This window comes from Macrobrachium nipponense, chromosome 36 (assembly GCF_015104395.2).
Source record: "Macrobrachium nipponense isolate FS-2020 chromosome 36, ASM1510439v2, whole genome shotgun sequence".
Lineage (NCBI taxonomy): Eukaryota > Metazoa > Arthropoda > Malacostraca > Decapoda > Palaemonidae > Macrobrachium > Macrobrachium nipponense.
The window spans coordinates 27,332,423-27,357,991 of NC_087220.1; the positions used below are offsets into that span (position 1 = coordinate 27,332,423).

Genomic DNA, 25,569 nt, shown 5'->3' on the forward strand with positions numbered 1-25,569 from the left:
GACGTCGCCATACACACTCATAGTAGCAGTTATCACTCTGGGAAATACTACGTTCAGTGGCCTTCCTTTTGCCTGTGAACCTACAGCCTATATGTATATGAGAAACCAAGACTACTTACAAACATATTTCTATGGAATATTATATATATATATATATATATATATATATATATTATATATATATATAATACATTATATATATATATATATATACATGCTTTCCCTCCTGCAAAATAAGTTTATCTAGGTTTTGCAGTCGTGTATATTCTTTACAATTACTCTAAAAAAGATTTAAACGGAAAATAGCTTTCTCTTTCTCTCTCTCTCTCTTTCTCTCTCTCTCTCTCTCTGACACACACACACACACTTCATCAAACCAACAACTTCACGATGTCTCGCACCAGTATAGAGTGGCAAGTTGGACAGCCCCTTCCTTCCTTCCAACGGCCTACTATTTTTGTTTGTGTGAGAGGACTCGGTTCCCCTATGCTAGCAGAGGTGAATGCAGGGTGGAGGATTAAGATGGAAATCAGTGAGGAGAGGCGTTAATCTCGCGCATTTCCACTTGTCTGCCTTTTTCCCTGTGAGTTCGTGGACACAGTTCGAATCTGTGATTTATTTCAAACATTATCTGGGAAGTTGCGTGTGGTGTTCCTGATATCTATCTATTAATAACTTTTGCTGAGTACTGGCAATCACTGTCTCCCCTGAAATCTATACGTGAAATTGCCGTTTTTTATCTAGTAAACTGACAGAGGTAGTATCTTTTTCCCAGTTCATGAGGAAATACATCTGACGTCAGTGCTTTAGCAACTTTTTTTAAGCAGATTGCACATGTAACTCATGATTGAAATCAGACATTTTGGACAGACAGACAGAGACATAAGCCTCATCTCATGACAGCTGCTTCTCGGTCCTTGGAAGTGTTCTACAAAGAAACAAACAACAAGCACAAGGCTGATTGTGTTCACCCCAGGTCTAGTTACGGAGAATACCTGGGTGGAACCATTCCTATTCGAAGAAAACCTCCATCGAGATTTGCACATTTTGATTAAAGCCTGTCCCCCCTTCCTCCCTTCCTCTCTCCCCCATTCATCTTCCTCTGTCACACTTCATACTCTTCCCGCCCATTGTCCTCCGGACAGCATGCCTTTCTGGCAAAGGTCTTAGAGAGAATACACCCTGGTATGCATCACTTCTCCCTTCCTTCGTCCCGAACCCCTCCGCCGCCCCCGCCGCCGCCCAGCGTCATCTTCTAAGGGCGGGGAAGGGCGAGGGAACGTCAGAAAAGGAGGGACACAGTCGGAGGACCTGAGTGAAGCTAGAGTAAGATTACAGTAAGTTTTGCGAGAAGGTTGGGTGGAACAGTCGGGTAATGACTTGGCCTGCTGGTATGGCTTTCCATTAGTGGCATTTTCTCTCTCTCTCTCTCTCTCTCTCTCTCTCTCTCTCTCTCTCTCTCTCTCTCTCTCAAGCAGTCCCTCTTTACTAACATGCATTCTTAACCTAAACTGGTGGTTTGGTGCATTCAGGGGTGTTTGGTACGATAAGCTAGAACTTTTATCTTCGTTTGCCTTAAAATAGCATATATATAATATAACCTTGGAATGTTTGTACTGTCTTTCGGGAGGGTTACTAATGATTTGAGCCAGGATGATTTCGTAGTGTGAAATGATTCACCTATCCTTACAGTACACCTCCTGGGCTAGAAAGCAATCTACATTATCGTTTCCTAGTTGATTCTAACCACGTCATTTCATACTCCAAAACAGCAGTGTCACATTCTCTTTGAATAGGCTCCAACACTATAATTATAGAGAAGTTTGTCTTACCTCAAATGGTGCGACGTCTTTTTTCTTAAGGTAAGAGTTTTAATTAACCCGAGTTCACTAGTTATTTTAAGAAAAAAGACTGCTTAAACGGTTAATATCAGACTATTTATAAAATATTATCCATAACACAATTAAACAACAAAATCTCTATTTTTAAGCAATCTGTCTTTTAATGGCAGTGAACAGTAAAATCTGATGATTGAAAACATATTCGACTTCCATACTCACAGTGATAATAATAACTAAATCCCTTCGTTTCATGTACGAAAGTGTACATTTCCCTGTGAATTGGAATGACTAATAATAGTAACGACCTATGTTGGGATCACGGCACACAAGAATAGATAGATACTACTGATCATCTAACCAATGGCGGGTTATAGATCACTTATTCAAATGAAGTATTGGGACCCGATGCATGAAGTGGATGATTAGGGGGAGAACAGTTTATTTGAGAAGAAGAGAAAGTGTGTAGTAATAGTAGTGGTAGTAGTAGAAGCTGTATGATTGTAGATAATAAAACTATTTATCCAGTTTGAAAGAAAAGGTGCTTTCTTTAAAGGAGAGTTAGACTATATTACAACAAGGATGTGGATGGATCCCTGTCCGTCACCAGCTGCCCAATATATAAATATTCTATTAACTCCAACAAGGGGCAACGGGTGGTGGACGAGAGTGACACACAGCACCTTGGCAGTGTCACATGGGTGCACCAATGAGGGCGAAGGCTACGTGCAGAGCTGAAGACCACTGAAATCTTTCTTCTTTCCAAACTGCAAAAAGTCTCTTGGTTTTTACTTATTATTGTCATGAGACGAAACAGAAAGCCTCTGCTATAAAAATAAGAGGTGGTTTCATGAACGCGAGGCTATTGCTTCCTCTTCGTCGCTATGACGGGAAAACCTGGTGTCGTCACCACCTTCACTGGCAGCGTCTTCTTCGCGAGAGCCACCAAGTGAGTCTCGAGAGTAATCCAGGTCCCCAACAGGGTAATTGGTGACACTAGACCCTGCAGACATCCCAGAGTAATTGCGATCGCGACTCCGAGATCCTGCTACGCTGAGATCTTCAGGCTCTGTCTGTTCAGGAAGAGTAGAATGTAAACCTCTGAGGAGATGGTTCGTGTCGACCAGTCGCTCATTGCCCATCAGACTGATCATCGGATGAGTAATCACTCGCCTAGGGTCACGACTCTTTCTCTCCCGGCGCTTTTCCAGAGGAAGAGTCTCTTCTTCTAGCAGTGTCGCTGGAGGTTGCAGGTCTTCGTCGGCAAAGTCATCCTCTTCGTCATCCTCTGGTCCCATGGAGTAGGTATCACTTTCGGCAAATGTCGTCTCTCCAAACTGGATGGCATCAGAACGTTTATCGCTGTCAGGATCGTTAGGGCACTTGTGATGCATTAGGTGATGGCGTCTTCGGTACCTCCCGCAACACCTTACGCATTCGAAGGGTTTTTCTCCTTTATGGATGAGCATATGCGCCTTTAGTTGGTTAGAATCTGAGAATCTGGAAGCACAAAGTTCACATGCATATGGGCGTTCCCCTGTATGAACCCTAAGGTGTCTTCTAAGGTTGGCAACTTGTACAAAATGCCTATCGCAGTGGGTACAGTGGTAAGGCTTCTCACCTGTGTGTAACCGCATGTGTGTCTTGAGATGATGGTCCCGAGTAAATCTCTTATGGCACTCTTTACACTCGAAAGGCTTTTCTCCCGTATGCGTCCTCTCGTGATTTTGCAAAACGTGCTTATAACCAAAACTTCTGTTACATATTTTGCAAGTAAACACTCGATCGGGTCGGCCGGCTGCGGACTTTCTCGCAGGGGTAGCATTAGGAGTACTGGTATATGTATCATATCGACCATTACTACCAGGGGGCGATGAGCCGGCAGTGGGTGAAGGTGTTTCAGACCCTAAGCCTCCAGTAGTAGTAGCAGCAGCCAAAGTGGCACCAATGAGGTTAGGATGGTTAAGCGAAGGTGCCAGTGAAGGAGACCCACTGGATGAAGAATACGAGCCTAATACAGAGCCTCCACGAAGGCTGTTTTCATGGGCCGAGGAATCGGGTTTAACAGGGGAGTCGTGGTGTGGAAGGTAAGCACTTGCTGAGGTAGTAGCGAGTTTGGACAGAGTTGCCAGTAATTCCCTCTGACGAGCAGAGTCACTCCCAGAAACGCTGTTCATCAGATTTCTCTGTCGCGAAGAATCTGTCGCTGCTAGTGTTGCATGCAAACTAGTTAAGTTCCCTGAAGTTGGTGGCAGGCCAGGAGGGAGACCTGAAGGTGGCTGACCTGCTAGGAACTGGTGACCTGACCTTGCAGCTGCAAGTGAAGCCATAAATGTGGCTGGGTTAAGATTAGGCCTTATTAAGGACGGGTAAAGTAAGCCGGCCGCTGCGGCTGCTTGCTGCTGCGAGGAGAGGGCAGCTAATTGAAGTGGATGGAATCCGTGAAATCCAGGCAGTGACCTCCCACCACTTCCTGCCAAGTGGTGATGGGAGCTCGCTAAATGTCGCGTAGACCCAAGGTGTGCTCCCAGACCAAGGCCTAGGTCTGACGCGGCAGTCTTGTGAGATAGGCCACCGCTGGCAGGGTCTTTCTCACTGTCGCCACTGTCCTTCATAACTGGGCACGTGTCTGTGGCTGGCCCCACTCCTCCTACCAGCCCTGGAAATAAAAGAAGAGACAAAATATAATCTGGTTAGCATTTTGAGGTCAGTTCACGAAATCAGTTACAATGTTCACCATTTTAATAATTTTACTTTAAACAAGTTTCCTAAGGTCAAAAGCTGTCATATAAATACAAATAACTGTTTAAATGCCTAAAATAACGATTATGATAAAATCTCTTGATGTATGTATTCTGCCTTTATGCTTTCTATACCATTATGATCAAATTCTTGATGAACTGCATTCTGCCTTTATGCTTTCTGTACAAGTACAACTTTCGTGCTGAAAACAAGCAAATGTAGAAGGAAGAGAATGCCACTACTTATTGTACTGCTATTGCTTCTACTAGAAATACTTACAATTCTGTAAATTGGTCTAATAAGTCTTTGATTACACCAAAACCTACATACCTGGAATACAATCATGCTCTGTTTTTATAATTTCAAGTCACTAGCCCCTGTGGGCTTGTTCCATATGAAAAGGGTTCATCACCTGAATTATTATTATCATAAAAATATATTACTAATAAAACAGCGGAGGCATTCGTCAAAAGTCTGTAGTTATTAATGATAACTTGTGCCTAAGAATCACACTTTCTTAGTGTAATGAGCAGTTTTTGAAATGCTATACTACTGATTACAAGATCATGACTATGACAGTGTGGTTTCCGCCATCCTGTTCAATTAATTTAATTTTTAGGGAAGAATGATTTTGTTTCTTCTCTAAAGAGAAAAGTTAAAACAAGCTGCTGTTACGGTCCCCCTAGACTGCCGGGCCCTGGGAAAGTAGTATACCCTCCCCCACCCGGCCATGCTTGGGCCCTGATGATAACAGTGCGCCACAAAAAGTTGGGAAGTTGTGCGTACAAATGATGACGAAAGAAGCTGTATTTGTGAAAGGCGGCACAGTCGCAACTTCGAGAACTCGAGGAGGTGGAGGCGAGTGAGTGTCTCGGGGGTCAAACCATATGTTACAGAGCCATTTCGGGAGTGACGTTTTGGGGCCAAACCAAACAGCGATGAGATGAAACAGAAAAATAAAGATAAAAGAATATATATAGTTAGATTATTGTTGGAAGGTTTGTTGAAGATGGAGGATTTGGGCATTTCCTCATTTATTTATATAATTATTAATCAAACTGCAAGAAGTACTTATTCTAAAGCCATTTATAAGTTTTGTTCATGATTAACCAAATTTTACAAATACATACATATATATATATATATATATATATATATATATATATACATATATATATATATATATATATATATATATATATATATATATATATATATATTATATATATATAATATGATAACGCTGGCCCATCAATCACTCCATACAACAGCGCAGAAGACGTAGTACATAGTACATAGACACAGTCAACCACCACCCACATTATGCCAGACACCTACGTAGGCCTACTTTCCATTTCATCCTCCCGAATATTCAAGGTTCCCTCTTATTGCACCCACCCATCAGCAGTGAATTCCAAATCATGCATTCTTTCCATTCAGTGTTGTTCTTTCCGTCACTTTTTAGTTTAATTAACAGAAAGAAAAAAAAACTATTGTGTCCGGCTTTCGTCTGTCTGTCCGTCCGCCCGCCCCTACATCTTTAAAACTATTGAGGCTAGAGGGCTGCAAATTGGTATGTTGATCACCCACCCTCCCATCATAGAACATACAAAATTGCAGCCCTCTAGACTCAGTAGTTTCGATTTTATATAAGGTTAAATTTACCTATCATACTTCTGGCAGTGCTGTAGGTACCAACAACATAGGCTACCACCGGACCTGGCTGAGACCACCACCGGACAGAAAACTCGATTGAGCCGAAGAAGGTTTGGCGGTTTTATATATATATATATATATAGTATATATATATATATATTATATTATATATATTATTTTTTTTTTTTTTTTTTTACCGTATCATCTTATCTCCGTGGGTCTCGACTTGAATGGTCATCCTTAACTTACTCCCCCTAATAGGCTGCTACTGGTTGTCTTCAAAGTTTTAATCATATATATATATATAATATATATATATACTTATATATACTCAGGCTGAGTAAAGGGTCGAACTAGACCGAAAGTGCTTGGCTATCTCGCTTTTCATTTTTTTTTCCTTCGTGGCAAAAACCTTTATTTATACATAGCATCACGTTTTATATACTTAGTGATCAAGTTACTCCATATATATATATATATATATATATATATATATATATATATATATATATATATAATATATATTTATATATATATATATATATCCATAAAATCAGATCATCGTGTATCACAGACATCTGTCTGCCTCTGCATATCTACATATGGTAATAGTCTGAATGTAGCAACGAATTACCACTGATATAGAATCAGTGAGGGGGCGACGAAGCCCCGAATATATTAAGGAACGTTAGTTCACCTTTCTCAGAAATAAATAAATATATAAATAAATAAAATAAAATAAAACTCGCGTTTTCTTTCATGTTTGGTTGAACCTTACGATAGATTCACGTTACTTGTTTATTAGTTTGTTTCGGAGAATATTAACATAGACTTCCAAAACTTCAAAAGGAAACTAAATAATTTTTGGCCATTTTCCCCATATCTAGACAATTCTCTTTGGGAGGGTCGTGCCGTCAGTGCACCTTACGTGGTGCACCGTTGGCATTGCCTAAGGCTCTTGATAGCGTCCCTTCGGCACCTATAGCTGCAACCCCTTTCATTCCTTTTGCCGAACCTCCTTTCATATTCTTTTTCTTCCATCTTGCTAACCACCCTCTCCGAACAATTGATTGACCGTGCAACTGCGAAGTTTTCCTCCTGTTACGCTTCTAAAGCTTTCTTACTATCAGTTTCCTTTTCAGCGCTGAATGACCTCATAGGTTGCAGCGCTTGGCCTTTGACCTACTGTCCACATTCCATTGCAATGAAAGGGTTGGTTTGGACATGTAATGGCAGGGAATTTTCCCAGAGGGATATTAGGAGGGACAATTATTGTCCTTTCCTGCGGGGAAAAGGGGTATTTAGGGGTGACTTAGAATCACACACACACTGTACTGTAGTAGATTCACATTAACCGTGCATCTGATGTCTAGGCCAGTCCCTTACGACGCTCCTGATTGTCTGTTGATAAGCCAATCACAGGGCTGAGACCTCTCGGTCTCTCGGGAGAGTTCACTTAGGATGTATTTTCCACCTTTCCTGAGGGATACTTTGAAAGACGTATCCCTCAGAGAGGTGGAACATAAATCTTGTCTGTGTGAATTCTCTCTAGAGAGACTTGAGAGTTTCGAGCCCTGTGATTGGCTTATCAACAGCCAATCAGGAGCATCGTAAGGGACTGGCCTATAGACATTATACGCACGGTTGATGTGAATCTACTATAGTTCATAAACCAATATGCAGTCGATGTGCCCCGCTGTCTAACTACTTCTGAACTCCTTGAATTTTAATTCATTTTTACATATTTACTTATAAATGAATTTGTTTTATCTTTTAATAAGCGAGATCTCCTCTTTATTTCCTTTTACCCACTCTTACTTCTTCCTAATGAACGCTGTAATATTCTTTGGAAGCCTGAATTCCATGTCAGTGGCCCCTTTGGTGGGCTTCTTGTTCCATATGAATAGGTTTCATCCGAGTAATAATCATGATAATAATAATGATAATAATAATAATACAACAGTACTGAACTCAGAGGAGAATGAGGCTTTGTTTATGAGCTCGCGTATTTCCTGAGAGAGAGCGTGCAGTTGTTTGTACCCTCCCGTCTCCTGGAATCATCGGGGGATGACGGTGGTATAGTTAGTCGCCATGAGCAAGTGCATCTTCCCCCAACTGTGAATGGGGCAGTGACCGTCGTGTTGTGATTTGGTCTCGATCGAACCCATATATATATATATATATATATATATATATATATATATATATATATATATATATATATATATATATATAAAGATGGGGTTGTGAGTGTGCGTCCGTGCGTGTGTCCATCTGCTTGCGCGTGCGCACGCCTTTGCGTATAAAATTAAAAAACGACAAACCAAGAATAACGATGAGCAACAGTTGCTACTATAAACAACTGCACGAAACTACGACAGATGGATGGGCAGAAGTTACGCTCTCTCTCTCTCTCTCTCTCTCTCTCTTCAAGAGGCGCCTCTGCTCCACCATTCGAAACATCACCTCAAATTGGAGTCGCGTTCTACTGCAACGAGGCCGAAAGAAAATTGGTTTCCATAGCCGGCATTTACATTTATATTGATGGTAACCACGTGGGGGAAATACTCCTTCTGATTATATCCGACACACACATATACGCTCTCTCTCTCTCTCTCTCTCTCTCTCTCTCTCTCTCTCTCTCTCTCTCCTATAGAATGATGATGAATAAATCTCAACATCCGTATATACGTTTAAACATTCAGTTATACCACAAACGAGTTCGGGAAGGAGATAGAAGAGAAATACCCTCAGATAGAAGTGTTCCAGAGACGCATAAAAGAAATCGTAGCGGCCGTCGTGCAGTTTATGAGGCGATGTATTTCGGGAAATGGCGTCTCCTCTTGCCGAGGTATATATGATATATATAGACACAGGCATCGGCAATGAACTTCGCACTTCCTTTCCGACGGAGATCCGGAGATATGCAGAAAAAATAGGCTTTGAAACATACGTTTTCAATGTCATTTCATGTAGGAATGAGACGGGGCTCGGAGAGTGTAGTAAATCTTATTTTTTTTGCGTTTTCCTCGTAAATGTCCATAGAATCGAGACCATGATCTATTTTGTTCATAGGGGATGCCTCTCAAAATGGGCATGGGGCTCCATCCCCCCCCCCCCCCCCCCCCCGTAGGTGGGGGTGGTGCCGTCAGTGCACCTTACGCGGTGCACTGTAGGCATTAGTAAAGAGAGTGCATCGTCCCTTCGCCTTCTAGCTGCAACTGCTTTCATTCCTTCTACTGTACCTCCATTCATATTCCTTGTTTCGTTCGTCGCACTTTCCACCCTCTCCTAACATCTTTCCGACCTCGTAGGTCCCAGCACTTGGCATCTGGCCTAAATTCTACAATCTATCCTTATAGTACCTTCTTGTTAGTGAGGAGAAGAGATATGGTTGATTGGTAAAAAAAAAAAAAATAATAAAAAGTAACTCAGGCCAACAGATGAAGGCTGCCTACATACATTTGTAAATATGAATGACTTCTTTTGTTTTGCTAAAGCGGAGAGAGAGAGAGGAGAGAGAAGGAGAGAGAAGAGAGAGAGAGACAGAACCAGACAGACAGTACCAGACAGATTGGAAACAAAGCATGTGATTTGTGGGGGGTGGGGGTAGCCACCAAGCGTAAGGCCAGGCCGATCCTTAAACATTCCCTCGGTGAAGGTTAAACACAAAATCATTTTTTTTTTTTTTTTTTGTTTTTTTTTTTTTTTTTTTTTTTTTTTTTTTTTTATTTTTTGTTTTTTTTTTTTTTTTTTTTTTTTTTGAAAAGGAAAAGGAGGGATTTTTCAAGAGATGACTAAAGAGGTCCATTAACCTTCTCCTCTCAAGACTGACTCTCCTTAGGCCTTGAATATATTTCACTCTCAGCTCTTCACTCGGTACATGCTCTCTCTCTCTCTCTCTCTCTCTCTCTCTCTCTCTCTCTCTCTACTCAAGAGATAATAACGTTTTTATTATGCAAGGGGATATTGCAGATATGGAGAAAATTGCAGATTCAGACACAAAATGAATAATTATGATGAAGGAAGAACAAATATTATGGAAAAGTTGGATTTTTTAATGTCAGAATTTCTGGAAATGAAAAAAAGAACAACATACCAGAACAGGAAAGAGACATGGGAAAATCCTTATTATTACCAATATTAAATGAAGGAGAAAAACACGCCCAAACCATCATAGTGATGAATGCGCAGGGTTTAGTTACGAGTAACTCAAAAAGAAAATAGAGTACTTAGAAGAACTAACCCAAATTGAAAAGAAAATAGATATAATGAATATAAGTGAAACCTGGTATTCCCAAGAGACTGGGAATGATGATCAAATAAAAGGGTTTCAAACTTATAGATCAGATAGAAAAAATAGAATCAAGGGGGGGAACCGCAATATATGGGAAAGACAAAAAAACAAGGAAAAAATATATGAGAAATATAGTAACTCAGAATGTGAACTAATAGCGGTAGAATTTGAATCTGAAAAATTAATGAACATAGTAATATATAGACCTCCTAATACTAAAGAGTTTGACTTAATAATAGAAAAATTGGATGATATATGTAGAAATCACAAGGACTGGACTATTCTCCTATCTGGAGACTTCTACTTTCCTTTCGTAGACTGGGAAAGAAACAAATAGGAGATTGTGGATGTACTTATACATATAAAAAAGAGAGTAATAGTAGTGCAGAAGATAAGAGGCAATTCGAAAAGCTATTAGATATGCTACTAGAATACAACATTCAACAAATAAATCACCTGCCAACAAGAAAGGAAAAATACTTTAGACCTAGTATTTGTGAACGAGATGAATTATGTTAAAGAAATAATAGTTTATAATGCGAGTATTTCAGACCATAATGTCATAGAATTAAACAGTCCATTCCAAAGCAAGTGAAAACAGAGATAAGCAAGAAATGAAAAAGTGGGAAGGATATGGAAAATACAACTTCTACAGTAAAAATATAAAAAATGGTCAGAAAATAAATGAAGAATTAAACAAAGATTGGGATATATTTTCGTAAGTGATGACATAAAGGTAAATACGGAGATATTATATATTAGAGAAAATAGTGGATAAATATATACCGAAGAAGAAAAGTAAACATCAGTCATGCATAACAAGAGACAGAAGGATCTTGTTCCAGAAAATCAGAAAGTGGAAAAAAGGTCTAGCAAAAAAAAAAAATGCATGGAAAGTTATAGAACTAAAAAGTAAGATAGAAAATGCAGAACAAAAGATTATACAATCAAAAGAAAATGAAAAACGGGACTTGGAAGAAAAAACCCTATTAATATCAAACAAATCCCAAACTATTATACTCATATGCGAAGAAGATGAATAAAAGAAGAATAGAAATAGGCCCTCTAAGAATTGAAGGGAGATTAACGAATGAAAAAAAAAAAAGGAAATTTGCAACATACTGGCAGAACGATATAAGAGAGAATTCACCCCTAGAATAGATAATGAAGATAATGATATAGAAGTAAGGGATGAAAATAGTGAATATTTAGCTGACATAGATATTAATGAAGCTGATATTGTGCAGGCTATTAATGAAATTAAAAATGGAGCTGCTGCAGGGCCTGATGGAATTCCTGCTATTTTGTTAAAGAAAGTAGTTCATTCTATCGCAAAGCCACTTGCAATATTATTAAGACAAAGTGTAGATACAGGCAAGATTTATGATGAGCACCAAATTAGCATATATTACCCCTACTTTCAAAAGTGGATCAAGACTAGAGGCAAGTAATTATAGGCCTGTGAGTCTAACATCACATATTATGAAAGTGTATGAAAGGGTAATGAAGAAAAATATTATGAAACATTTAATAAAAAATAATTTGTTTAATAAAGGACACATGGTTTCGTACCCGGAAAAAGTACACAAACCCAACTGTTAGTCCACCGTGAGAACATATTCAAAAATATGAAAAGCGGAAATGAAACAGATGTGGTTTATTTAGACTTTGCAAAAGCTTTTGATAAAGTAGACCATAATATTAGCGAAGAAAATTAGAAAACACAATATCGTGGATAAAGTAGGAAGATGGTTAAAAGAATTTTTACACACAGAAAACAGATAGTTATTGCAAACGACGAGAAATCGGATGAAGCCAAGGTAATATCCGGTGTGCCGCAAGGTACGGTGTTAGCTGCAATACTGTTTGTTATTATGATTGAAGACATAGACAATAATGTTAAGGATTCGGTAGTGAGTAGTTTCGCAGATGACACAAGAATAAGTAGAGAAATTACTTGTGATGAAGATAGGAACGCTCTACAAAGAGACCTTAACAAAGTATATGATTGGGCAGAGGTAAATAGGATGGTATTTAACTCTGATAAATTTGAATCAATAAATTATGGAGACAGGGAAAGAAAGCTTTATGCATATAGGGGACCTAATAATGAGACAATCACAAATAAGGAAGAATTAAAGACCTTGGTGTGATGATGAATAGGAACATGTTATGCAATGATCAAATAGCAACTCTGTTGGCAAAATGTAAAGCAAAAATGGGAATGTTGTTACGGCACTTCAAAACAAGAAAAGCTGAACACATGATTATGCTTTATAAAACATATGTTCGTAGTCCACTTGAATATTGCAATATGATATGGTACCCACACTATCAAAAGGATATTGCACAAATAGAGAGTGTACAAAGGTCCTTTACAGCTAGAATAGAAGAAGTTAAAGACCTTGACTACTGGGAAAGACTACAATTCTTAAAATTATATAGTCTAGAAAGGAGAAGAGAACGCTACATGATAATTCAGGCATGGAAACAGATAGAAGGAATAGCAGAAAATATCATGGAACTAAAAATATCAGAAAGAGCAAGCAGAGGTAGATTAATAGTGCAAAACTATACCAGGAAAAATAAGGAAAAGCACACAGGACATTAATCCACTACGCACCAGCATCGATAATGCAGCGTCATTCAATGCGTTGCCAGCTCATCTGAGGAATATATCAGGAGTGAGCGTAGATGTGTTTAAGAATAAGCTCGACAAATATCTAAACTGCATCCCAGACCATCCAAGATTGGAAGATGCAAAATATACCGGAAGATGTACTAGCAACTCTCTGGTAGACATTAGAGGTGCCTCACACTGAGGGACCTGGGGCAACCCGAACAAGATGTAAGGTCTGTAAGGTAAGGTAAGGTCTCTCTCTCTCTCTCTTCTCTCTCTCTCTCTCTCTCTCTCTCTTTCTCTCTCACAATATATCCCTGTTCACTTCATCTTTCACGCCTACCCTTGATCTTGTTTGCTAGGTTGTACAGAGTCCAAAGGCCTTCGCCAAGCCTCTCATTCCCCTTATCTTGGTTGCTCCTGGTTGTTCAGAGTCCAGAGGTCTACGCTAGACATCTTGTTTCCTTTGGGCAAGGCCCCGTGCTGGCAAGAACCGGCATGGTGTAAATACACAATTTCTCTCTCTCTCTCTCTCTCTCTCTCTCTCTCTGTTACGTGTTCGTAATGCATTTAAATATTAGGTTTCCGCTCTCTCACTTGCATTATTATTCCCATTTTTACCATCGAATTTTTACCACCTCCTCCTCCTCCTCCTCCTCCTCCTCCGATGATCTTCTGCTTCGCCTCCTCCTCCTTCCACTCGAATTATTTCTCTCATTTATCAAAATTCTTTCCACATTTCATGTCAACAATGTGGGGGTCACACGAGGCCGCCCCCTTATAAAAGATTTTTTTTTTTCATCTTGGGGGTCTCTCTCTCTCTCTCTCTCTCTCTCTCTCTCTCTCTCTCTCTCTCTCTCTCTCTCTCTCTCTCTTGTTTATCAGTCTGTTTTGTTCTTACCAATCGCATTTTCCAGTGAGAATTGAAACACGATGCAGAGAATCGAAAGAAAGTGAATTACTAAATATTCAAACACATTATCTCCAATCTTTTTATTTGTTTTCGTTGCCTGTCGTTCCATTTTCCATTTTTATTCGTGCCTTTCGTTCGCGCAAAATGCTCCTTGCACCTGGCTTCCTAGTAGTGGGGTAGTGCAGTCAGTGAATGCACCTGGCGTGGTGTACTGTAGGCATTACTTAAGGGTCTTTGCAGCGTCCCTTCGGCCCCTAGCTGCAACCCCTTTCGTTCCTGACTTTCCACTCTCTCCTAACAATTGCTTCGTAGTGCAATTGTTTTGAGGTTTTCGTCGTCATATCTTTCAGACTTACTTGCTTGTCAGTTTCTCTTTCAGCACTGAATGACGTCACAGGTCCCAGCGCTTTGCATGTGGCCTAGATTCTATATTCCATTCTGTGCATTCAAACACTGAAGATTGCACAGTTTCTCCAAACCTTTTCACTTTTTCCCTTTTCATTGGAGTGTCTCCTCGCACCTGACGCGGCCGAGTTGCTCACCCTTGTCCCTGCAGTGAGTCACGGAAGGGCTGTTCCTGTTCTATTAACCAATCCACTCCCTTCTTCTTCTTCCCCCCTCCCCCCCCCCACGTTTATTTTCCTTGTCATTTTCTAAACTTAACGGGATGGGAATTGGGGAATCCCTGCCTCGTTCCCCTCCCGGAACCCCCACCCCTCCACAACCCACCCCATTCCTTCAATATCAGCTCCCCCTCCTCCTCCTTTTCCCCCGTATGGGAGGGAGTGATGGGAGGAGGGGGAAGGGCCAGTTTTCTTCCACTTCTTCTCCTACCCTCTGTGTATAGGCCTCCTCCCCTCTCTTTCCCCTTCCCCATCGGGGTAAAGCCAGTTTGAGTTTGTGTTTTACCATCGCGTTGCTTCTTCATTGCCATTGTTTGGAGGATTCTATCTCTCTCTCTCTCTCTCTCTCTCTCTCTCTCTCTCTCTCTCATATATTATATATATATATATATATATGTATATATATATATATATATATATATATATATATTTATATATATATGTATATTCATACAGTCACGAAAGAAAGTACTTATGTTCATATTTTCTTATGATGCATTTGTATCTCTCTCTCTCTGCAAAATATACCGGAAGATGTACTAGCAACTCTCTGGTAGACATTAGAGGTGCCTCACACTGAGGGACCTGGGGCAACCCGAACAAGATGTAAGGTAAGGTAAGGTTTCTCTCTCTCTCTCTCTCTCTCTCTTCTCTCTCAGCCTATAAATAGGCCTGCCATTTTTTTTTTTTATTGCTGTTACACTCTCGGTGTGTCTTGCGTGAAAACTTATAGGAACCGCGAAAAAGTGCCAACACATGGATGGTCGTCTTTATGTTTCTTTAATGTTTAATTTCTCAGATCCAGAGGTCCTTGATTCCTCACACGTTGGGCTGGGGAACAGCCTCCCTACTGAGGATGCCCTTAATTGTAGTCTTCAGAAGCTCAAGCGAAGGTGCTATGCATTTTAATTCATTTCTATTATTTTATTATTTTTTAATAATTGAGATCTCTTCTCTCTGTATTTCCCCTTGACTTCCTCTTACTTCTTCTTAAAGAACATCATAATAGTCTTTGGAAGCTCGGATTCCAAGTCAGTGGATGATAATAATAATAATAATAATAATGATAATAATAATTTACTAGTTTGAATTTTTTTAACTAATGATATTTCATGCATTTTCATAAATATCCTGTTTTGAACTTGACTGTACATCTCTCCCGTTCTGATTTTATTTCCGATGTCATCGTAATTTAGCTTTAGTGTTACTGAGTATCAATTCCTCAGCAATCTTTTATATTTATCAATAACATATATATGTATATTATATATATTACTATATATATATATAGTATATATATACTATAAATGATATATACTATATAAAGTTATATATATATATATATATATATATATATATATATATATATATGTATATATATATATATATATATATATATATATATATAATCAAAAGTTGCCTTAAAATCATGGGTTGTAAACGTAAATACATGGCATTCGCAAATGTTCAGGTTGAGAGAGAGAGAGAGAGAGAGAGAGAGAGAGAGAGAGAGAGAGAGAGAGAGAATTGTTTAGCGCTTATTCAACATGAGCAACACATATTCATGAAGGCACATATGTCAGGAACCCAGGAATTACTGGAAGGCCTCCAGTGGAGGAAAAGAGAGAGAGAGAGAGAGAGAGAGAGAGAGAGAGAGAGAGAGAGAGAGAGTTTCCCTGGAGTGTGATCCACCCCCGCCCTTCGCCCTCTCTCTCTCTCTCTCTCTCTCTCTCTCCTCCTTTGCATGGAGTGTGCTCCCGGCGCTCCCCTCTTTCTGGAACCCCCTTCGACCCTCATCTGAGGGTCTTCTCTCGCCTGGCCTTAGGATGGCTAAGCCCTGGTCGGTCCCCTCGCTCTCTCTCTCTCTCTCTACTAGGCCTATGAAGCAGAGGGGAGAAAGAGTGCAAGTGATGAGGTCGCATTGAGAGAGAGAGAGAGAGAGAGAGAGAGAGAGAGAGAGAGGGGGGAAAAAGAAAGAGGAATGCAATCAATAAATGCATGTACGGTGTAAACTAAAGTATTGAGCGTCTGTTTGATACGGTAATATACATTAAAACTGAAACGGTTTCATTGGAGAATGAGCAACATCGATATCAGTTGCAACTTCAAGTAGCAGCGGTGGTAGTAGTTGTAATAGTAAATGGAAATGACACTACTTAGTAGTTTTCTGTAAAAGAAATCTAAATCTATTGAGACGGCATTTTTTGTCTGCCCTCATATCTTAAAAACTACTGAGGCTAGAGGGCTGCAAATTGGTATGTTGATCATCTACCTTCCGATCATCTACAGTACCAAATTGCAGCCCTCTGGCCTGAGTCGTTTTTATTTTTAGCCAAGGTTAAAGTTAGCCATGATCGTGCGTCAGGCCACCACCGGGTTGGTTGAAAGTTTCATGGTTCGTGGCCGAGAGTTTCATACAGCATTGCATTGCATACTTATAGAAAACTCTGCGCATTTTTTTACGTTTTTATCGCGTCTTTAACTCTTCAACATCTTTCATACGAGTGAAATGGCTCCCGAAACTCTTCTGTAAAGAATTTCCAGTAATATAATAACTCCTGAACCTCTTTTCGTTGAGGAATTTTCAATAAGATGCCTCATATTTGAGAAGAGACGCATTATGTACATTCAAGAATGCCACACTCACAGCCGTATGTCTATACGTTACACGAACTACGCCATTCCTCATTGTCAGAGACCAGAAGATAGGAAATGCCTGTGCTTTATGACTAGCATATCGAGGATTGGGAACACGAAAGGTCTTTATCGCCTCAAAAGCTTAAAGATATTGGATTCCTTCACTGATAAACATACCAGTGGCTTTATCTGTCACATCTTTTTATAGTTTGGGTTCGAAATCCGTTCCAGACTGATAAATATAGCATCCCCATTGGTATGTTGGTCATTTAACTGTCATAAGGTAGAAATTTGTGCTCGAAAATCAACTTGAGGGTCCGCTGGTATATAGTGGTTAGTGTCATGAACGCTATTCAGATGTCGGTGGTTCGCGTCTCGCCCAGGCCGATGAAAAATCACTGGTTCTGTATGGTGGTCAGTTACTGCTTCAGTGTGGGGCTCTGCGGTGGGGGAGGTTCAACGTTCTTTAGAAACTGGAATTTCAAGTCGGTAATAATAATAATAATAATAATAATAAAGGTTTTTTTTAATGGAAACTCATTAAAGCAATGGTAATGTATAAAATTTAGCAGCAGCAGGAAAATTTAAATGAAGATTTTTTTCTTCATGAAGGTATTGGCAACGTTCATTTTGGAATTTGAGGTCTGCAAGTCGTTCATTTTTCCATCTGCAATATCAGGAAAAAGGGTAAAATGGTAAATCACGTGACTGTTTTTCGAATAGATCGCTGGCAGCTGGGAATTGGCTTTAATGACAGGAGGAAAATTATATATATAAATATATATATATATATGTGTGTGTGTGTGTGTGTGTGTGTGTGTTCTTGAGAAAGATTCCACTTGGGTTGTCAGAAATTGCTCTTGAGTTAAAACCATTATTATTATCGTCATTATTTCAGTAGATGAAACCTATTCACATGGAGCACATTGACTTGAAGTTCGAGCTTCCAGAGAATATGCTGGTTCCAACTTTCCATTCCAGACCACACACTGCAACAGTAACTGATCATGATGCAGAGCCAGTGATTTTTCTTCGGCCTGGGGGAGACGCCAACCCGCGACATCTGACTGGCCTTCGCGACACTAACCACTATACCAGAAGACCAGCCAAGACTGTAAAGGGAGTTTCTGGTTCTAGTTAGGATTGTCATTTCAAACTGAAAGAATTAGACGCAGCTGATAAAGCACGGAGTTCATGCAGACTGTTATATAGCCACTGTACAGCTCAGAAGTGAAAAGCAAGGTTCGCATTTTACTGAACGACAAAAGGTTCTTGTTGTAAGCTAAGAATTAAGAATGCAACGTTGAAGATTCTGACTTCTTCATGAGCATCATATTCTGTGGAAGCTTGAATTTCAATTCAGAGACAGGGGCCCTGTGAGCTATTTTCCATATGAGTAAGGATCATGTAATGAATAATAATAATAATAATTGGGTAATACAATCGGTAAGGCTCACTGCAATAACTTCCTAACGGTTTTCGAAAATAGGACGACTAATTTTAGTAGAGAATTACATGGGGCTGGAAAAATCCATGAAGAGGATAACCCCCCTCGTTCTGCCATGGTTTGTCCAAGCCTGCTCTGGCTCTTGAGCTGATGAAGAAGAAAAATCATTGGGAATGTTGGATTGGTCCTCTAGTTATGTACTGATGGGCCTAGTTAGAACAATGGATGTGGTTGTTCAGATGGTTGCAGAGACAACGTCTATTCACTGCAGAACTCAAAAGCTATATTAAAGTTTAGAACTTTGCAAATTGCCTTTGATAAAGGCAGTTCTTCTCCTGTTACAGTTTTGAAATCTTATTGCTGTCAGTTTCCTTTTCAGCGCTGAATGACCTCATAGATCCCGGTGTTTCACCTTTGGCCTAAATTCTATATTTTCTATTCTATTCTCACAACTACGCATATTAAATTAAGTTCTTATAGCTCGGTGGTATATCTGCGACTTCCCACTGCGCTCTTCTGGAGTTCTTACCTTGCTCAGGTTTTTTTTTTATTTGTTATCAGTTCCACCTAAACAGGCCTCACTATTTCCCTGTGAGCCAGGGATGATTGCTCCAAGACTACGGCTGGCTAGTCCTGCCAGCTGTTAGTAGGAACTAGCATCTGCTGAAGTCAAGAGAAGGGGTGTGAGGCTAGCGTCTTCATCCCTAAAAGGCTTGACAAGAAAACCAAAGGGCTGTACCCTGGTAGCCTCACCTTCTCCCTAGAATATATATATATGTATATATATATATATATATATATATATATATATATATATAATATCAATTGTTGGCCGAGTCGATAACATCACTGAAGTCCTGATTTCTCCTCAGTCCGCTGGGCGCTGGTTCGAACCCACGAGAGGACGAAATTATTATCAACTTAAAAAATTCCCCTTCGGTTAACGTACATAAAAATATATTAATTCCGACGTAGAGCGAATTGGATATTAAAGAACATTTGTAGCTTAATGCATATATATATATATATATATATATATATATATATATATAATATATATATATATAATATATATATATATACTATATAGTGGGTGTTTTTATATATAGTACATAGGTAATTAGCGTAGCGATGATGGCACAAACAACAGAGATCCATTGTTTTGAAGAATGAGTTCTCTTTCTCGGGGACTTTTAGACCTCTCCCGTAGAGGGTGCATAGCCGACTCGCAGGAGCAGCCCGTCGGGCGGAGGGGAGGGGTTGGTAGGTGGGAAGGGGGAAGCGATGACCGGAGGAGATCCAGGAGTGGGTGGGTGGGGGAAAGATGGTAACCATGGCAACGCGTAGCAGCGTCGCTGGAAGAGAGGGGAGAAAGGGGCCGGGGGAGAGGGGGGAGGGAGGGGGGTGCAGTGGCAAAAGCAAGAGAAAGAGTGCGAATAAGAATGGATTGGAGGAATGGAATAAACGCTGGATCTGGAAGTCGCTGGAAGGGAAAACGAAAGGAGGGAGTAACGAGATGGTTAGTAAGGAATTAGAAGGAAAGTGAAGGGTCCTAGAACGCGGAAGAAGGATTGGAAGTCCGTGGTCGAATAATGGAGGGGGTCTCTAAGAAGTAGGCTTCTAGTTAAGGGTAGGAATTGCCCACGTACTAACACAAACTTACACACACACACGTGCGTAGAAATGCGGAGGATGAGTCAAACAGATTCTTTAGCAATTTATAACATCAAAGACAGAACGCTTCGGAAAAAATGAGCGAAAGAAAGAAGAAAAAACAAAAGAAATTTGTGTTTTACTTCCAGCTAACGAAAATATCAAACACTATCTGCAAAGATTTGCACACGAGAAAAAGCGGGCTGAAATAGACGGGCGGCAGAAGACACACATGAAGAGTTATGGAAAGAGAGAGCATGAAGGGCGTGTCCAAGCCCTGGACAGCCTATATGCTGCCACAACTGGCTGCCCTCGGCCTATGACGTCCAGTGCCTGTTAGTAGATCTCCCCTCTAGGCCTACTCTTCCCTCTCACCACTGCTGGCGCTACTCTCTCTCTCTCTCTCTCTCTCTCTCTCTCTCTCTCGGCAGCGAGAGGTTCAGTGCCAGCTACCCTTGGAAACACAACCGCAAGCATTTCTTCGTACAGTCTTTCTCGTCTTATGACACTGACTACTCACTTCTCGTGTATGAGATCTGTAAGTCATAGGCCCCCAGAGAACAGGAGCTGTTTCTGACACCTTATCTCCAATAAGAGATCAGTTGCTATTCAGAAACATATTCTCGTGCAGAAACGCATTCCCATTCAGGGATCTTGTATATGATAAGATCGATTGCCTTTTAAAAGACCTGTGGTTATATTTACAGATACCTCATTCAATTTCAAGAGATGACTTTTCAGTCAGACTTCGTATTTCTCTGATGAACGGAAGAGTCACTTTTATCTCAGGTCGTTTGTAGAGTCCCAGAGTCAGTTTCACTTATGCATTAACACCATTTGTCGTTTTACATCAAATCTTTTAACGTTCACCGCCCACGCGAGACCTCTTGGTCCCAACTTTCATTTTTGCCGCAATTACTATATATATCGCGTATCATTGTCCACTCATTCATTCGATGTTTTCTTATTTTATATGTAAGAATGTATGACCTATCAGAAGTTCTTAGGGGCGGATGTTGAAAGCTGTAACTCAAGATTATTTGGCTGATTAGTTGGTAAAAAAAAAAAGATATGTATATATTTTTCTCCCTTTTTTAATTAGGTAGACGTACATATAAAGACGTTTGCCAGTTACACATTGTGAGAATATAATTGACCAGTTAGCATGGCGTTAATGACAAGTGACTGGAAAGCTACTTATATTACGAGAATTTTTTTTCTTATGGCCTTGCGTTTGTTTTGTTTGCAAACTCAGGTGGTTGTTGTCTGATTAACAGGTGTACATATACTTTCGCAAATTAATCCCATGTCGTTCTCAGTTTACATATTCTGTCATTTTCCTAAACATAGAACATACCTTTTCCATTTATGTATCCTACCATATAAAACTCAAAGTTGATTTGAATATCTATTTCTTCTCTGCTTAAGAAACCTCGTGGGAAAGGATTACTTAAGGTTCTTTGCAGCGTCCCTTCGACCCCTAGCTGCAACCCCTTTCATTCCTTTTACTGTACCTCCGTTCATATTCTCTTTCTTTCATGTGACTTTTCCACCCTCTCCTAGAGTTGAGACAGATTCAAGCCAGTGGCCGGACTGAGGGAGAAAGGATCACGTCACCAGCCTTTTAAGTGAAGGAAGAAAAGGGACAGAAAATACTGGACAAATCCCGTGTTCGTTACGACCCATGATGATTATGACTCTATTCCCCCCCCCCCAAAAAAAAAAAAAAAAAAAAACATATATATATATATATATATATATATATATATATATATATATTGTCATAGGATTCATGATTTAATCGTCAAAATACAGAATGGAAAAAACTAATAAAGAAATTCCATGCCTTATTTTTTTTATAGAGCACGAGCTTCGAAGTCAATTTCAATACCGAATAAAGATGCAATCTGGATCCAGGCGTGCGTGCTAGATCGGTAATGGGTGTCACCATTTACCTACCATTCTCAAGGCAAGGTGAAAGCTGTTCAGTATAGACGCTTAGGTACTTACACAAAGGTTGCCTGTGATGAAGACCGATGGTTACCCTTGAACAGAGTTAAAACCCTGTGACATCGTGAGCTTAGCAACGTTCCTCTGCTCTGCCGTGTGGAACTCTGGTATATCCTTGAACTCTTCAGGGACCACTAGCAGCATCACTCGGCAGATATCAGAGGCGACTGAAAATGCACGGATTTCATCTGACAACGCAACCACGTCACACTGCCTCTTTCACAGAAGGAACATTGAATGCTATGAAAGCAGTACGGAAGGTGGCACACCGTCGGTCGTTTGTGAAACGTCAGATTTATCGTTCGTGGATATTCCGGAGACTGAATCTCAACACCAAAACAAGACAGACACTCTGTGTGTGTGTCGAGGCGGCCTGACGAAGCAGGTGAAAGCCAGAGACGGGACAGAGTGAGCAAAAAAGAAAAAAAAAAAAAAAAAAAAAAAAAAAAAAAAAAAAAAAGAAGGGAGAAGTTCATGAGTTGAGAGAAAAAGGGGTCTGGTCCATAAGCCTATTCAGCATGTGGCATGATCTGTTAGGCACAGATGTTTCTGCCTCCCAGAACAACCAGGCAGGTGTAGTAGAGTTATAATCTGGCCGAAGACCTTTCTGTCATTGAAAGTTAGCTTTATTTTTCTCTCTCTCTCATTAAAGGGGCAGTTATTGTCTTTCACTCCAAAGCAAACTAGCATCATAGACATAAGACGTGGGAAACTGTATCAAAGGTAATTAGATGATTACCTAATGCAAGTGGAACGCGTCATGTTCTTCGGAAGATGTTACTAATGAGGGATTACGGCATAGTAGTACTGAAGCTATTCTTTAAATTCAATGAAACAATGTTTGTTTTGTTTGTTTGTGAAATCAGGTCCATATACACGTCGAAACGAATAATCGCAATCCAACTTGTTTTTTGATGAGGTTCTATATATATATATATATATATATATATATATATATATATATATATATATATATATATATATATATATATATATATATATATATGCGCTGTATACACTTTTTTTTTTCCCCCACTTAGAGCTGGTCGTCGCTCCAGAAGGTTTCACCTATCTGGCCTTCAGTTGAACGTTTGGGATGAGATTGCGAGCACCACACCCTCCACCCTGGTTACAGCCCATCACAAAGGTCTAGGCGCCAGAGAAATCATTGATCACTCAACAACCAAGTTAACGGAAGCGTCATTTTGCGTTCCTTTAATAGAAGTTTCCTTAGGTGGGTAGTGCTGTCAGTGTACCTCATGTAGTGCACTGTAAGCATTGCCTAAGGATCTTCGCAGCGTCCCTCCGACCCCTAGCTGCCAACCACTCTCAATTCTTTTAGTGTACCTCCGTCCATATTCTCTTTCTTGAATCTGACTCTCCACTTTCTCTAAAAATTGTTTTCTATTGCAACTGTTTTGAGGTTTTCCTCCTGTTACATCTTTCAAACCTTCATACAGACAGTTAATATCCCTCTCAGCGCTGAATGACCTCACAGGTTGCAGCGCTTGGCCTTTGGCCTAAATTCTATTTTCTATTATTTACGTAAAAGTAAGATTTAATTCATACCTTAGAGAACAATTTTTTCTGCCAACTGACACACACACGCACACACTCACATCCTTGATGTCTCTTTGCATATTTATTCGTATGAATGAATTTCCGTCGGGTTTAATGAGACCCATCGTAAATCCTCTTCATGAATGATGAAGTCGTCATGACGACCACCCGATCAAGGGTTAATCAATTGGGGGGGAGGGGAAGGGGGAGATTTATGAACAGGTGATCCGATTCACCACATGTATCATTAACGTCGATTTGGACTGAATGTGAACCCTATATATCTCATTTACATGTATTTAAAAAAAAAAATTTTACATGCCTTTAAAAAGGTTGAATTTTAGATAGAGATTGTGGCCGGTTGCCTTCTACACATTTTTCGAGGTAGTGCCGTCTGTGCACATCATGCGAGGTACTGTAGGCATCACTTGAGATTCTTGGCAGCATCCCTTCGGCCCCTTGGCTGCGACCCCTTTTATTCTCTTTACTGTGACTCCATTTATATTCTTTCTTCCATCTTACTTTCCACCCTTTACTAACAATGTTTTAATATTGCAACTACGAGGTTTTCCTCCTGTTACACCTTGCCAACTATTTTACTGTCAATTTCTCTTTCAACGCTGAATGGCCTCATAGGTCCCAGCGCTTGGCCGTAGGCTTAGACCTAAATTCCTCCCCCTCCTCCCCGTGAATTATAAATTTGTCATGGAGAGGTGTAACTTTGTAAATTGTACTAAATTCTGATTGTAATTAACACGTATACGGGAATAGTTGCACTCGTAAATATTCGTTAAATAGCGTCCACTCTTTTGTGGCGGAGGGGTTTATACACATAGACGCTTCATATACTTTTAGGTGTAGTCACATAAATGAAAGTAAAGGAAGTGTTCGAAGAAGAAGCCCGAAGAAAAAGACAAATCAGACTATACTCGGTTTTTTTCCATCTGTCCATCCGCCTGTGGTGTTTGCGCATGGTAACACTGCGTCCCGGGCTTTAGATAGTTACATTCAGCTTACATTCTACAATAATAACAATATACTATTTCGAATATTAACGGTGTAATTCGCATACAGTAAATTATTAAAACACTTTTCAGTTGCAAATGTACACCCAGATATCCTTTTATTTACCTAAAACTTACACATGGCGTAACTATTTAAAAAGCCCGGGACGCAGTGTTACCATACAAAAACACCACAGGCGGATGGACAGATGGAAAAAACAGAGTATAGTTGATGTTGAATTGTCACAATGAGATCTTCATGTAATAAAATTGTTATGGTGCTTTAGTGACCAATTTTCGTGAACTAACCGGTATTTACATTGTCTATCATAAAATCTCTGAAACCCGTCTTTCTGTAAATTTGCCACACCTTCGACAGAAATTTAATCGTATTGGAGCATTGTGGTTCTGTCCTAGATGATGATCGATGGACCATCGATCGATCGATGGTCTCTTGTTTGTTAAGAAGTTTTCATAACTTTTACTCTAACAGAGATCTTTCACATCCTCAACTGATCCCTGATCCCGTTTTCCTGCCGAGAACAACCAGATTCACTGAACGGCAGAAG

At 40.0% G+C, this 25,569-nt stretch overlaps 1 protein-coding gene across 1 annotated transcript in view; it reads right to left on the minus strand.

Annotated features, from left to right (window-relative positions):
• Positions 1–264: 264 nt before the first annotated feature.
• The window catches only part of LOC135203282 (protein krueppel-like), a 194,811-nt gene continuing 169,506 nt past the window's right edge, over positions 265–25,569 (minus strand). Inside the window, exon 3 of the mRNA XM_064233039.1 lies at positions 265–4,497. Coding sequence (XP_064089109.1) covers positions 2,687–4,497 — 1,811 coding nt within the window. The 3' untranslated portion in view covers positions 265–2,686. The remainder of the gene's footprint in view (positions 4,498–25,569) is intronic.